Genomic DNA, 14323 nt, shown 5'->3' with positions numbered 1-14323 from the left:
CAAAGCTCCATGGTGTTAAAGCTGTTAAAGCTTGCCGCATTGGCTTCCCATCTGTGATTATTGCATTTTTTATGGATGTCTACACATAGTGTTCACGCCATGCATTTCAACTTGCAATGTTTATCACCTTCTGTACCATGATGAGCTGTGCAGTATCTCTAGCATAATTCGCCGGAAGTGCGGACACCTGCTCATCGTGTTCATTGCTATACTTCTCTGTCACCAGTGCTGGATATATTTTAGTGCTCAGCTTGCAGTAGTTTTGTATGCTTTCTGCATGGTTCTCATTTCACTGATAAGGATTCACTGGTTGCTTGCAAATTCTGCAAAAATTATCTGCTAAAGTATTCTTTTCTTTTAGATATTAAGGCGAAACATTAAGTGAAGGTAGTTTGGAATGCTACACTTCTGCATTGCATTCGAAAGTCAGCAATTCTCGAAATGGTAACTTTTGTAGTAATTTCATTCTCTATCCTGTGCAAAGTGAGCTCGGATGTACAACACTATAATTAACTCTATGATGCCAGAATCACATCGTCAGCACTACAGTTCTCCAGAAAATTCAAGAAAGCGAGATTTGACCTTCATTTGCTCCTCTAATAATGACCATTTTTTTTCTGGTAATCAAATGCACATAGCGTTTTGAGGGACTAGCATTTCAGTCTCAGCTGGTTCAATATTTCTCTTCAGTGTCCCTTTAATGCTGGTGCTATAAGCCACAGCTGGTTAATGCATCCCTCAGTGAAGGTTCCCATTTTCCCAGACTGCCTTCTGCATACACCTGACGACTTATGTTTTTTCCTCTCTGCTGCAGTGCTGTGTATCCTGATCGCGCTGGTGATCTATCCGGCATGCTTCGCGGCTGAGATTGAGGAGAGCAACCGGCAGCTGTGGGAGTTCGGCTGGGCGTATGGCGTGGGCTGGGGCGCGGCCATCTTCCTGTTTGGCGCCATCCTGCTCCTGCTGTGCGACAAGGAGACCGAGGAGATCTACTACCGCGAGCGCGCACTGCCGCACGATGGGGCGGCGGACTCCAAGGCGTAGCCTCCGGGCGTCCGCCTGGGCAATGGACGCGCCGTCGCCGCCTGAATTTAACCACAGCGCGAGCGTGCCGAGGAAACGCCCAGGCGATCGTCGCCCGCAGTGCTCCACCTCAAGTCTGCCTCCTACTGACGATGATGCACCCCCATTGCCTCTGCCCCCTCTGCTCCGCTTATGGAGCTTTGAATGTGCAGGGAAGAGAGGACGACAACTGGTTCTTTGCTGAGCGGACATTTGCATTTCGCTTGGCCTGTATTATACATGTCTTTCTGCACCTCCGGACCACAGCTGCTCATTCACAAAGCGCACATAGTGTGGATTTCAGAAAACGGCCTTAGGTTCCTAAGTGTCAGTAAGAAAAGTATTTGCCATGTGGCTCCATGAGCTCTGCCCGCACTTTCCAAGAGCTTCTCCACCATGTGGAACGAGAGTGCTCCTTCATATCAGACACAGTGCCTTTAGGGCTTCTTAAGGACTCTCAATTCAGAACTGAGGACATTGTGCACAGCTTGGGGACTGTTGTTTGCAGAAAGTGCAGAGTGTTTGCACCTCCTGCAAAAGTACAGGCACATATTAACCTCTAGCCATTTGAACTGTATCGATTATTTCACCAAATCACTTTTTGACAGGTAAATGTAAACACATTTAGCACGTCATCAGCATCGTTAAAAAATGTTGGGCAGCAACTACCTTGCTGTAGTTCTGCTGCGTAAAAAAGATTGCAGCAATCATGAATATGGAACATATTGTAGACAACTTGAATTTGAGTGAATTTTGAGGCGTGCAGTGTACAGATTCAGCAATTCCTGGGCACCTGCAAGACCTCAGGAACATCTGCACTTGATTGCCTCTAGCATATTTCATTTTTTTTTCACAACTCTGGTTTGACGATGCATAAAAGCAGCATCTGCAATGAGTAGAACCTAGGCTAGGCCGAACGTTATCACCCAATTCTTGTGAGTGAAACTGCACTGTGTGCGTTTTGATCGAGTAGCCGTGGCTAGATGGTCTGAGTGAAAAAAGCCTTGCAATTGCCTGGCCACATTGCCACCTGGTGATACCATCGTGAAGAGTGAATTGAGCTGCTCCAGCCTGCGAGACATTTGCTTGCTACTGCAAAGTTGTCCGGCAGCGCCAGCCGGCTGCTGCCGCTGCCTTCTTTGTGTGTGTTCGTGTGCATGATATCATTCCTCTTCCACTCCAAGCCTGCCATCATCAGCTGTGTCGGGGTGGATGACTGGATGTGGAAGTTTTCTTTTTTTTTTTTTCCGGAAGGGCAACACTGTGCTGGATACAACCGCACCACCTCAACATCTGCCTGCAAAGCCAAAGGAAAGGAAGCTGTTGCCGTGATTGCTTCATCAGATCTACTGCCACACCCCCACCACTGCCTATTCATCCGGGCAGTACAGGCTGGTTGATGATGGTTCCGTGGACTTCAAACCATCATGGCACTGTAATGCATCATAATTGTGCACCGCGGCTGCAAGTGCATGTCTGCTGTGACCCTGCACGACTCCAGGAAAAGTGCAAGACCAGCTTCCACAAGAAAGATCATGTAGACGATGCGGTGGCAGATTACTCGCAGTCGCAGTGCTCAGTGTGGTGCGGTTGTCCTGTCGTGTCTCTAGATAATGAAGGTGGCCGCATTCTAGCAGTTTAGTTGAGTGAATGTTACCGTTGTCGCTTTGGACGTGTGCGTGGAACGTGGCACAAAGGTGGAAGAAGTGGAAGCCTTGACACGCTACTGGCTTCATGCGAGAGTGCAAGTTGTACAATTTGTTGGATGTGCCGCACTGTATGCAAAGTGTGAGAGATGATAGACGATGCCTTCAAACGCTGGTTTATGGCGCATACACGGCCTGTAGGCTAAATCAGCACTCCTGTTTCACCCTCTGCGGATTAACCAAACTCGGGTAGACTTCCGGGCATGCATTCTCGGCTGTCTTGTTTCTTTATATAGATAATCAACCTTGACCAAAAACCTACTGGCTGTAAATGAATGAGGAGATTGCAAATTTAAGAACACCGTGCATTTTTTTTCTTATATTCACGAGCTATGGCAGGCCTTGCATTGCTTGACATTGACCGTTCAGCTCGTGCAAGTTGCGTGTGTCTGGCTGGTGGATTCTGCTGCGCTAATTGTTACTTTTGAGACTTTACAAATGAATTGGGGATTCTACTGGTTATGCACGGTTAAAACAAATCAAGATAGAACCTTGTCTTGCTGGAACGGTCTTGCTGATCTCTTCTGGTCCAGGTTTTGTTTCTTCCGCAGTGGTCGTGTCACTTCTAAACCAGTTGTACATAGTAACAGAGAGGTGTTCTATTCATTATTCTCAGTTCTTGTTAGACTGTTTGGTTAGCCTCGTGCTCCCCCTAAACCCCATCCCAGCAGCAAAGGTGTAGGCAGCTGTAATGAATTTGAACACTCTATAAGGTACCTCCCTGCTTTATTTCTTTGTTCCAGAGATTATGAACTTTGTTTTATTGTTCTTGCTTTATACCAGCAGCTCCGGACCCACAGGTGCTGCCCTTCGGAACTGAGATCTTGCCAGTGAAACTTGATTACTGACAAGAGTTGCAAGGGGCAAAGCTGTGACGCAATTTCTGCGCACGAGCTTACAACGGGCTTTCTTTTTGTTGATCAGTTGAGTGCACATAAATATATAGTATACTTCTGTGTCTGGTTACCTTCATGGCAGCTGCAATGAGATATTGCCTGGTTTTCGAAAGCATGTATGCTTACTCTGTGTATAATGGATACTACTGTGTAATTCAGTCTTCCCATATTCTTTTTTTTCATCTTTCTCATCTTCTTATGGCTGTTTTTTTTTATTTGGGGCGGTAGGCAATCGGTGGATAAGTTCCTTGAATTTTTTAGGTGCAATTGTAATGTTTCATTTAATTGTGCATGAATTAAACTGTGCAAAACCATATTAATTTATACTGTTTAACGTGATGAAACTCCGTCTTTGGGTTTTTATGCTGTTTTAGACTACTGTCGAGAAACTCGTTTTGAAAATGCGCAGTAACAGACCCAGATTCTTTAACAGAGAAAATACTGTCTTTGATGTTTAATCCTCATGCATCATTGGGCAGCTTGTAAGGCAGTTTATTTTTCTTCTTGCTTTTAGACACCTTAATTAATCAGGCTTGTACATCCTGCATCAACATCTGCTCCTTACAGTTTACCATGAATTGCATTTTTATTTTGTAATTGTTTCTGGGTCCTTGCAACTGTTGTTTGATATTCTGCCCTTGATTATATTGATGTCCCTGATCAGTGACTGGGAATATCTAAGGTGTTTACCAGAATGTTAACAGCTTCCTGTGCAGTGATATGATGGTTGGCATTTCACTAGTGGGTGTTTTCTTGAAACAGAACCTATGCAGAGCAGATGGCAGCCTCTTTTCTTTTTCCATTTCCAACATCCCCGAAGAAAGCTTGTGTGAACCAACCTGAACAGCACAGTGTGTGAACAGCGTTCAGTCATATATCTGTCATATTTTCTAGGAGAGGCTGTGCAAGACATTTGTCCCCAAGATTTCTTCTTGTTCTAAGTTCTGTTGAAACGCTGTAAGCTTGGTTCTCACTTGGCAAGTTAAGTAAAGCCTCTCGACAAAACTGTCACGCTACTCCTTACTTGACCTGAAATGTGAGCACATTGCAGGTTCCAACGCGTTTCACTTCTTTTTGATTGATGTGTTCCAAAACGCTCGCAACTGATTTGATATAAAAAGGGGAAATAAGCCAAGGGTGACTTTTAATGGAAATGCATACACTTATTGAACTACTTGAAACTACAAGATTTCATCTGTTGGAAAAATCGGCACCGTTTGTGTGCGAGATAAATTCACACTGTTTGTCACTGCGTGCTCACTTGTCACATCTGTGTCCGTGGGAGTTCCTTTCTGACACATGGTTCTGTGGGGTGTGTGTGTGTGTGTGTGCGTGAGGGTTTTGCAGATACGGATTGTCGGTTGCCGTGGGCGAGGCATAAGAATGAAATGTCATCGTGCAAGGGAAGGCATCGAGCATGGTAGAGTTTCTGGAATGCACGCGTCGCGGAAAGGTATTTCTCTGCTGACGCTTCCTCCAAGTTCCTCTCTACTAGAGTCCATTACCCTCTTCATACTCCGACATCCAAACATACCTCCTCTCCTGTTGTTATTTATCTAATTGTTTTTTAAAGCCACTTCTCAAATCTGTCTAAACTTGACTATGTGATGAGCAAGCCTTCATGAGAGGAAGCTCACTTCTTGATGTTTTTTGTTTGAGAAAGAACACAACCTTGGTATAGCATGTAGTAGTAGTAAAGACAAAGGTTTTTAAAAGGCAAGGTGGCTCAGTGCTATATTCTGCCAGCCTTTGTCTTGGTCATATTGTTTATTTATCGTGGTCATCTAGATAAAGGGCACAATTTGTACCTGGCTCATTTTGTATGCCTCAGTTACATGTTTAGCCAATTGCAGGCACAACAGCTCTATAATGTCATTGAAGCAGGCACTTTGGCTAGTTGATCTTTCATTATTCAACACAAAAGGGCAGCAAGGCATGAACCCAAGGAAAGGACCACCGCGCTTCGACATTAGGGGAGAACGTGCGACAAAGTAGGTGTTTAATTTGTTCAAATTGATTGTGTGCCTACGAAGGTTAGGATTAAGGGGCAGTTTTGCTGTGGACATCCTGTCTCGTTTGATGTGGACACGTGAACTATCCTGCAGCTCTGAAGCCCAGTGTTGCCTAGCTTCAGTGATTTAATGAGAATTGGCATATTCCAGCACGAAGTGGTCGGCAAAGGCGTTCCACTTGAGTAGCATCAAGAAAGTGTAGGAACTTCTTTTGAATGGTAATGGCCTTTGCATCTTGTGACTCTTTCCCCTCTGCTCTCATCTTGTAGTTTCTTTTTTTTTTTTTTTGTCCAGCTGAGTGCTCCCTCGTATGTTTGGCTGAGGGAATCGCCACGGACAGATGACCTATTCTCTGGCAGCTAGTCTATTCCATTATTATTTTACCGTCCTTTCATACATTGTGACTTGAGTACTCGCATTCGATATTGCAGACATCGTGCTCAACCTCCGATTGCTGGAAGCCAGGCTTAAGACAAACCAACATGGCGCACCCTTAGCTGACAAAGAACTTGAGGATAGTGTTGGTCCCATTTCTGTTTCTTTCGTCACCCTCTACGCTCGCAGATGCAGATTGTCAGTGTATTACTACTTGGTTAGACTTGAAAGCACAGGAAAGTTGTGCAGAGTGTGTTGCTGAGTATCATCTCGTGCCAAGCTTGAGATTTGTGTAAAATCAAGGATACCCCCAAAAAGGGTAATCGAAGTGGTTAGTGTGTTGATGCTGTAAGAAAGTATGGCGTGTATTTATTATGCAGTAAGCCTGTCTTGCGTGTAGATGCACCACAGCAGCTACGCTGATGGGTTCATACAGTGTCCCGTATGCTTTTGAAAAAAATGCGCTTTGTTATGTATGTTCTTGTATGTACAAAACAGGTGAGTGTGGCCAGGTTCTTTTGTGCCTCATGAATGTGTATGCAATCAAAATTTTAATGGAACATGACACTGTTCGAAAATTTAATATGTTATAGATAAGGTGTCGCTGTTTTGTAGTGGCGCAAATTGTTGGCAGAGGCCGATGACTGTTTTTTTTTTTTTGTTCTTCATATGTTTTGTGAGAAAATTAACTAATTTCTTGCTTACTTTTGTCTGCAAACATGTTGGATGTAAAATTTTGGGCTGCTGAATCATTGATTGACGTTCGCATGGCAGTTGTCAGTCCTTGCATTTAATTATATAACTCTGTTATTGCTTTCTCGAGGGTCTGAGCCTTTTTATTTTTGGCATGACATAAGAGGTGAAGGAGGAGGGAGGAAGCTCCCGAGTCACTGTCCTAGAAATGTGAATGTTGAAACCACTGCCAAACTGTGTCCCTTCAACGTGTACGGACACAGTCTGTTATGGAGTTTTGGCGCGAGTTGTACTATGTCTACATCCTTTTCTTTGCATTCTCCATGAACACATGTATCTTTCGTTGTTTTTTTGTGAATGGGTGTGCGTATGTTGAACCCCATAGGTTCGGCTGCATGGTTTTCACACATCTGCATCCGTGAACACTTTGCACCGTGTATGTGTGCTGTGCATTTTGCATTCTGCTGTTCCGTAGGTGCTGCGGCATGGTTGCCAGCACATTTCTGTCGTGTGAATGTGGCGCTTACGCTGACGTCTGCACGTGACTTTTATTAAGCGTGTGCGACCGTTGACAAGTGGAAGTGCTCATTCTAGCGTTTCACCCTTAGGTGAGCGATGTGCAAAGCGAACTTAAATTGGAAAATTTGAAAACGTTATTTGTAGATAGAGCTGGCGTGTGCTTTTTCTCTTCTTTCTTTATGTTATAGCGTCATATACACTGCGTGTTGTTACGCTTATTTATACAGTCAAGTCAGTAAGTGGGTTTTCACGGAGTTGCATCTCAACCTGAGAAGACTTTGATTCCTTGCTCCAGTGCTTTTTGTGTGCGTTTATTTTATTAGGTCAAGCAAAATTTTCTGCTCACTTAACTGTTGCTCTTGACTAAAGTAATAAACAATTCACTGGAGTACAATGGATCACTTGCAAGAAAGTTTAACATTTGTAATAGTCAGATCATGTGGTTAGGTCTACCCAGTCATTAAAGTGACTGTAGCAGAGCGCATGAAGCTTTATGTGCATTGGTACTTTGCCAGACAATCAATGCACTAAAATAGGTAGAAACATAAGAAGAGGACTGAAATTAAATGGTGTGGTTGTGTTATGTCTGCCGAGTTCACTGTTGCCATTCTTATGGGACGTGCTGTTTTCATTGCATCTCTATGTGCACAACTCTTCTTTTCCTTTCAAGACGAGCTTTAAATGGCATTTAATTTTCCACACTTGTGCAGTTTATAGGCTTCCTTATACTGCGTATTTCAGTCATGTTATTTAGCACTGAAGGAAGATAACTGGACAGATCGTTAATATTTTGCTTTATTCTGACTTGTTTTTACATATTCTTCAGAGTGCACTCATTAGTACCATGCAGTACAGTGGAAATCTGTTGATAAACAAAACGAAAAAAAGACAAGAAAAGTAGTTAAAATGCTAATTTATGCTGGGAAATGTGATCCAAGCACATGATCCAAACACTGTATCTGCAAAGTTCTCTACCATGATTGTACATAAACCAGGAAAGTCCTACGATTCGGAGAAATGTCGAGGGAAGTTGACAGTGTTTGCCACACCGTACGTGCATGCATCCCTTCGTGCACTGCCATATTCATAACTCTCGCCTCGCTCGTCTCTGCACCGTAGTTGAGGTTACCTACCATGTTTTCTGCACCAGTTTTCATTCCCTTGATGCTTGGCAATAGAATCGTACCTCAATGTCATTGACGTGACCCGCCTCGGCTTTGGTCAGCTGCGTTGCACTACTTTGTATGGGAATTGCAAAAAGCCATCTGACGAGGTCACCACGAAACTAGCCCATTAAGTGTTTTTCCTTTTCTTTTTTTATTTAGGTTTATAGAGCCTTGCATATTCGCACAGTGACAGTTGTCAGAAGTTGCGGGGGGAGGTAGCAGATTTACTATTTAGCACAGTTTACCGACTGTGACAAGTCATGAATGCAGGAGACACTCCTCCCATTAAAGACACCTTCGTCTGCTGTCTTAAGCAGATTTACTATTTAGCACAGTTTACAGACTGTGACAAGTCATGAATGCAGGAGACACTCCTCCCATTAAAGACACCTTCATCTGCTGTCTTAACTATGAACCTGCTTCTGTGGTTCAGCAACTGTGGCTAAGTCTGTTGCCCTCAGGTGTAACAGGGACTTCTTTGCCTTCAGTACTGTTGACGTCAACATTGAGATGTGGTCATTTGAGAAAGTGGTCTGTCATTGCCATATGCTGTCACAGTCAAGAGCATCATCTCTCTACACTACAACAGAAAAATGCATGCTAGTGCATGTCACCGAGAAGGCAAAAATGTCACCTAGAAGGCAAAAAAAACCTAAGCACCAAGTACATGACAAAAGGAATGCGTGTGACGGCTACTTGTGAGTCTCGGAAAGTGGCAAATCCTTTCCCATCAGCGTGCAGCAAAAGGAAATGGTCGGTGTATTGATGAGGAAACTTAATTTGCTGGTCAAGCAACAAATCTCTCACAAAGATTAGCTTATATGACGCTCAGACATGCTGCAAGAGGGTGAATGAATTAGGGCAATTGTCTGGTAAGCCGTTAACAGTTCTCTTTGAAGGGTATTCAACACTGCATTCTTGACCGGTCACTGGCCATATGGGATGCTAGCAACAAGGCACGTTCAGTTTTGCTGCATGCTTATGCCTACTAAGGAACACATCTGCATGTTGTGTATGGGCTAACATGATACTGGCATGTCATTTGTTCTGCCTAAAAAAAAAAAAAATTCCGCAAGCTTCTTGTGTGCAACATCAATGGACTGCGGCAGCTGCCATTCTTAAATATATTTTTAATTTTTCCCATCCATAGTTAAAATCATGTATGAACTCTGTAGAATAACCTTCTGAGGGTGTCTTTGTGTGAGTTGCAGCCATTTCAAGTGTTAGTGTAGGTTGGTCCTATTTTTACTTTTTTCCTTCCGTCCGAGTACTTAGATGCCCTGCCTTAATTATAGGAGGGGATCTTGTATTGTAAAAAGAAAGAAAGATATAGGTTTTGGTTAAAAACCTCATTTCTTTTTCTTTGTAAATAAGAATCCAAACACTTGCCAGTTGCTTTTGCTTGTGGTGAGTGAAGGCACGGTACGATGGCGTAGCATGCTGCTAGGCTACCCTTGTGATGATGTAGGGTTGTGCATTTTAGTATCCTTGTTCTGGGTTTTTTTTTTTGCATGTTTAACTTCGCTTTTAATGCTGCTGTGCAGCATAGCTGTAATAGGTGGGCAGTCAGTTTCTAATTCAAGCTGTCGCAGCGGCGGACAAATAAATTTGCCTGCATTTTTTTCATTTTACCAGCTATAGGATTGACTTTTGAAGCTTAGAAAGAAGAAACAAAGAAGTGTGTTTGTAAATATATCTAGCTGGGCAACATTCAAGGAGAACGCTCTAGTTGTGTTTCAGTACGATTTAGTTTCAAAACTGCATGCCACAGCTGTTGTATCTCAGTATAGGAATTTCTCGTTTTTTTCCCAAACTAAACTGGAATCTTGCCTGCTCTGTAAAACTGCCCAAATGTTGCATCATGCAGGCAAGCTAGTATAGATGGCTCTCCTGGCTGAACTGCATCCATGTTTGTGCTCGAATTTCGCTACAAAGGTAGCATTTGGCAGTGCGCTTTTGTTTAAGGCTGCATTTTGCTGCAGTGCTTGCCTCGTTTCATCGGGAAGGAATCCCAATATTTCTGTCGTCCTGCTACAATGCTGAACAAAAAGATTTCTCTTTTTTTTTCATTGAAGAGAATACTAGTAGCATTCTGTCACTACAACTTTGGCAGTGCTCCGCACACTGTCATCTCTGCAATTGGTGTATCGCCTTCTTGGGACAGATGGTGCTGCCATCTTTGCCGATCCAAAAAACTTTTTTCTGGTCTACCATGCCGTGACCTTTGTGTACGCCCATTTAGTTACGAATGAAACGGGCACATACGGCTCTCTAGCATTACAATAAACAAAATGTTCCAAATACCACTGTGTGTCAAATTTGGGTACAAATGAGCAAAGCAGTGGTCAAACTTAAAACATTGTCACTGCCTGTCTGCCTGAGCGATGCAGCATTCAGTATTTGCAAGTGCAGTATGTTTGTACAGGCTCTAAAGAAAGGTAAGAATACATCCTGAAGATTTTCTGTTGAAAGGTCAGCATTGCAGTTAAAAAATTGCCAAGTTTGTGTGCTGCAGCATTCAGTATTTGCAAGTGCAGTATGTTTGTACAGGCTCTAAAGAAAGGTAAGAATACATCCTGAAGATTTTCTGTTGAAAGGTCAGCATTGCAGTTAAAGAATTGCCAAGTTTGTGTGCTGCAATGTCTCTGCTCTGAAAGAGTGCTGTCTGAACAAAATCTCGGGAAGCAGACATGGAATTTCCCTGTGGTAGACATTTCACCCACACACTCTCATCTGTGGCTTTCATGTGTGAAAGTTGCTTTGCGGTGTAATTGGTGAAAGGCGAAAATTGCAAAAAAAAAAATGAAAGCAAAGTATTCAGCCTGTGCAAAGAGGCTTGCATATATATGTACGTTCATCTCTCCGAGTGTTTATAGAACTTTTTGACGTGCTTTGGCGCCAATGGCAAAAATGTTACTGCCGATACTTTCGTGTGCGAGCCATTTGTAGGCACAACTCTTGTGTGTGCAAGAGTTTGCAAATATTTTCATTGCATTTGCAGTAGAGCTTGTTTACTACCATCTCTCTTTAATATTCTTGCCCGAAGGTTATTATTGTCAACAATCTTCTACAGTAGCCTCAGTTGGCAGACCCCCTCTGTCCTTATTTTGCTTTAGTTGCTGAACTCGGTTCAGTAGTGCAACTCTTTCAATGCGGTTTGTTTTTTGGAGAGATCAAATAAAAGTTACATTTTCAACTGTTAGCTTGTGTCCATGTCATTTGAGTTTTGCTGTGCATAGAAGTATATGCCTGTGTGGTGTGCACTTCCTTAAAGCTCATGCAAGGCCTTCATACATGGTAGACATTCTGTGGCTGCCACATTCAACATACATTCTATGAACATACATTCTATGTTCACTACATGGGTAGTGCAATTATCACACATCTTTAGTCCACCTGATTGAAAAGCATAGTCAGTATACAGCGTGGTAAATCTGTAACACCAGTTAGTGGTGCATCTGCAAACAACCTCATCCAATTCATTCACTCAGCTGCTAGCACCTGGAGTACAGCTTTAATTTAGTGTCTTGCTCTTCCTTCATGTCGGCAGTGAAATTTCATTATGGTGAAGTCGACAATAAACACACTTCATTATAGTGAGGCTAAAAATACATGGAAAATACATGGTATTCTCTGAATGACATGTTATGAAAGTTAAAACAATTCATTTCGTCAAGGATTTTTTACATTGCAGTTTGATCAACTGAGATCTTTAACTGTATGGCTGAATCTGGTTGAGGTCCTTCAAAGTGAATGCCGAGACATATTATGAGGCATCCTGGAGAGCACCAAAGTCACACTTCACCCTTAATTTGCCATGAAGTACTTTATAAGGGCTGTATAATAGCAGCAAATATAGCAGCAACTTGAACAAATTTTATAATATACACAAACTAATCAGTAGAATAGAAAGTTAACCATTTATCTGCATTGCATCCTATGAGATTGCTAGTTGGTGCTGCCAACATACATTAATGAATTGCATTTCCCTATTCAAGTTTGTTGATTGTTGGTGATCTAGCTCAAGGATGAGTAACACAAGTAAAACAGTGAGACATGCAGTACAACTTTATACCACCTATTCAAAAAATTGTTGAGTGCGCAGTTTGTATATGAGCATCTTCTGTGAGAGAAGCCTGTTTACAGTGAATAGCACTGAAGGTCTGGCTTGTGCCAGTAGGTTGTCTTGGATATTAACGCGACAGCGTTAAGGAGCTCGTGTCGCAGAAAAGCCGGTGTCGTCGGCGGCGTTGGCCGTGAGCGATAAATCCCAGCAGGCACTTCATGAATAAAAAACAACTTGCAAGATGGGCTGGGTGGGAATCGAACCAGGGTCTCCGGAGTGTGAGACGGAGACGTTACCACTGAGCCACGAGTTTTTTTTTTTTCTTTATTGCCGGAAGTTTCACCAAGCTAACAAAAAGGGCATTATTTCTTGAAATAAGGTAAGCGATACATAAATATACACTAACACACATTCAACTTTGTGCGCATGCATATTGTGCGGTCAGCCACATTGTGGCTGGCCATGTAAAGTTTAAAATTCCTTTAATGTGGCGAGCCACTGAGCCACGAGTTCGATGCTTCAAAGCGGTACAAAAGCGCCTCTAGTGAACGCGGTGTTGCCTTAGAAACGAGCTGTTTCTAAGGCTCAGGCGTGCGTCGCTTGCTCAGGCGCACATTTCGTTGTCGCGCCGAACGCTGCGTTGCTCGACGCTCGCCGCGTCCGATGCGGGGCGCGTAGTCGCTGCGCCGTAGCGCGTCTCACACCCCCTGGCGGGTCGACGGGAACGCTGTCGCGTTCCACTCTTGAAGGCGAAGCTTAAGCGTCCTCCAATTTTTTTTAGTCAAATGCAAAAAATAGTTTTCCCGTAGCTTACTTATATTTTTTCCCTACAAATCCTTCCAATGATGAAAAGTCAATGAAGTTGCCCATGTTTCAACATTATCAGTAATCCATGATAAATTTCTTGTTATAATAAACAACTGCACCGGTCCCAATTGAAATAGTATTGTAACTTATATGGCAAAAATAAAAGCTCTGTAACCGATAAAAACACAGGGCTGACTAAAGTCAGAACTATTGCTCACGTCAGAGTAAAAGTCTCCACGCGACAAGAAACATGTCTGTAAAATACTTTGTATGTGCAATGTTACAACCCTATGTGTATTTATAGGTTCAATGAATGAATGAATGAACCTTATAAATCAAAGCAGCACATGCATGGTACATGCATGGTATCCAAGGCAGCTGTGCTGGTGCTGAAACATCAGACCCCTCCCCCCCTCACCAGAAGTTTTCTATATCTTCACCTTCCTGACTACACCTAGGGGCCCCAGGCGCCAGATGGCCTAGCTACGCCACTGCTTTTCCTCCTGAAAAGAGTAGCAGACTGAATGACCTCTCTACATTTCCTCAGTAACATGTTTATTGAATGTGCTATATCTTGCAGAACCTATGTGCACAATATGGCCATCTGCAGTGTCTACCTTTCATATTTACCTGTTGTTGCAAAACTTGTGACAATATACAGTGACATGTGCTATAGCTTTTATTCTGACACATCAGAGCTACATTCTGCACTTTAATTGCCGTATAAACGCGTGTACGGGCCTCACCCCGCTTTACCGAAATACGTATTAAAAAATTGGAGGACGCTTAAGCTTCGCCTTTATGAGTGGATCGCGGTAGCATTCAAATATTCCTGACTGCTTTTCATGCTTCCCGGCAACTGCAGCGTATGTAACCGTAATGTTTACCGGGAAACGCTCGCGGCGAACGCTATGCATGAAGGCGGGCTTTCTGACTGAAACGCGGCCTCTTGCGTGGGCCGCGATGCGGCGGAGGCGAGCGCCATGTGGAAATGTTTCAAGAAAACGGGCGCACTACTCCG

The 14323-nt window shown here is 43.3% G+C and overlaps 1 protein-coding gene across 2 annotated transcripts in view; it reads left to right on the top strand.

Moving 5' to 3' along the window:
* LOC126525178 (transmembrane protein 47) overlaps positions 1-11631 on the top strand; it is a 110627-nt gene extending 98996 nt beyond the window's left edge. For both annotated transcript variants that reach the window (XM_050173231.3, XM_050173230.3), the window contains one exon: positions 815-11631. In XM_050173231.3, the coding sequence (XP_050029188.1) occupies positions 815-1044 (230 nt within the window). In that variant the 3' untranslated portion in view covers positions 1045-11631. The remainder of the gene's footprint in view (positions 1-814) is intronic.
* Positions 11632-14323: the final 2692 nt, after the last annotated feature.

Source organism: Dermacentor andersoni, chromosome 3 (assembly GCF_023375885.2).
Source record: "Dermacentor andersoni chromosome 3, qqDerAnde1_hic_scaffold, whole genome shotgun sequence".
NCBI classification, from domain to species: Eukaryota; Metazoa; Arthropoda; class Arachnida; order Ixodida; family Ixodidae; genus Dermacentor; species Dermacentor andersoni.
The sequence above is the reverse complement of the archived record's forward strand: the minus strand, read 5'-3'. Positions and strand labels throughout refer to the sequence as shown.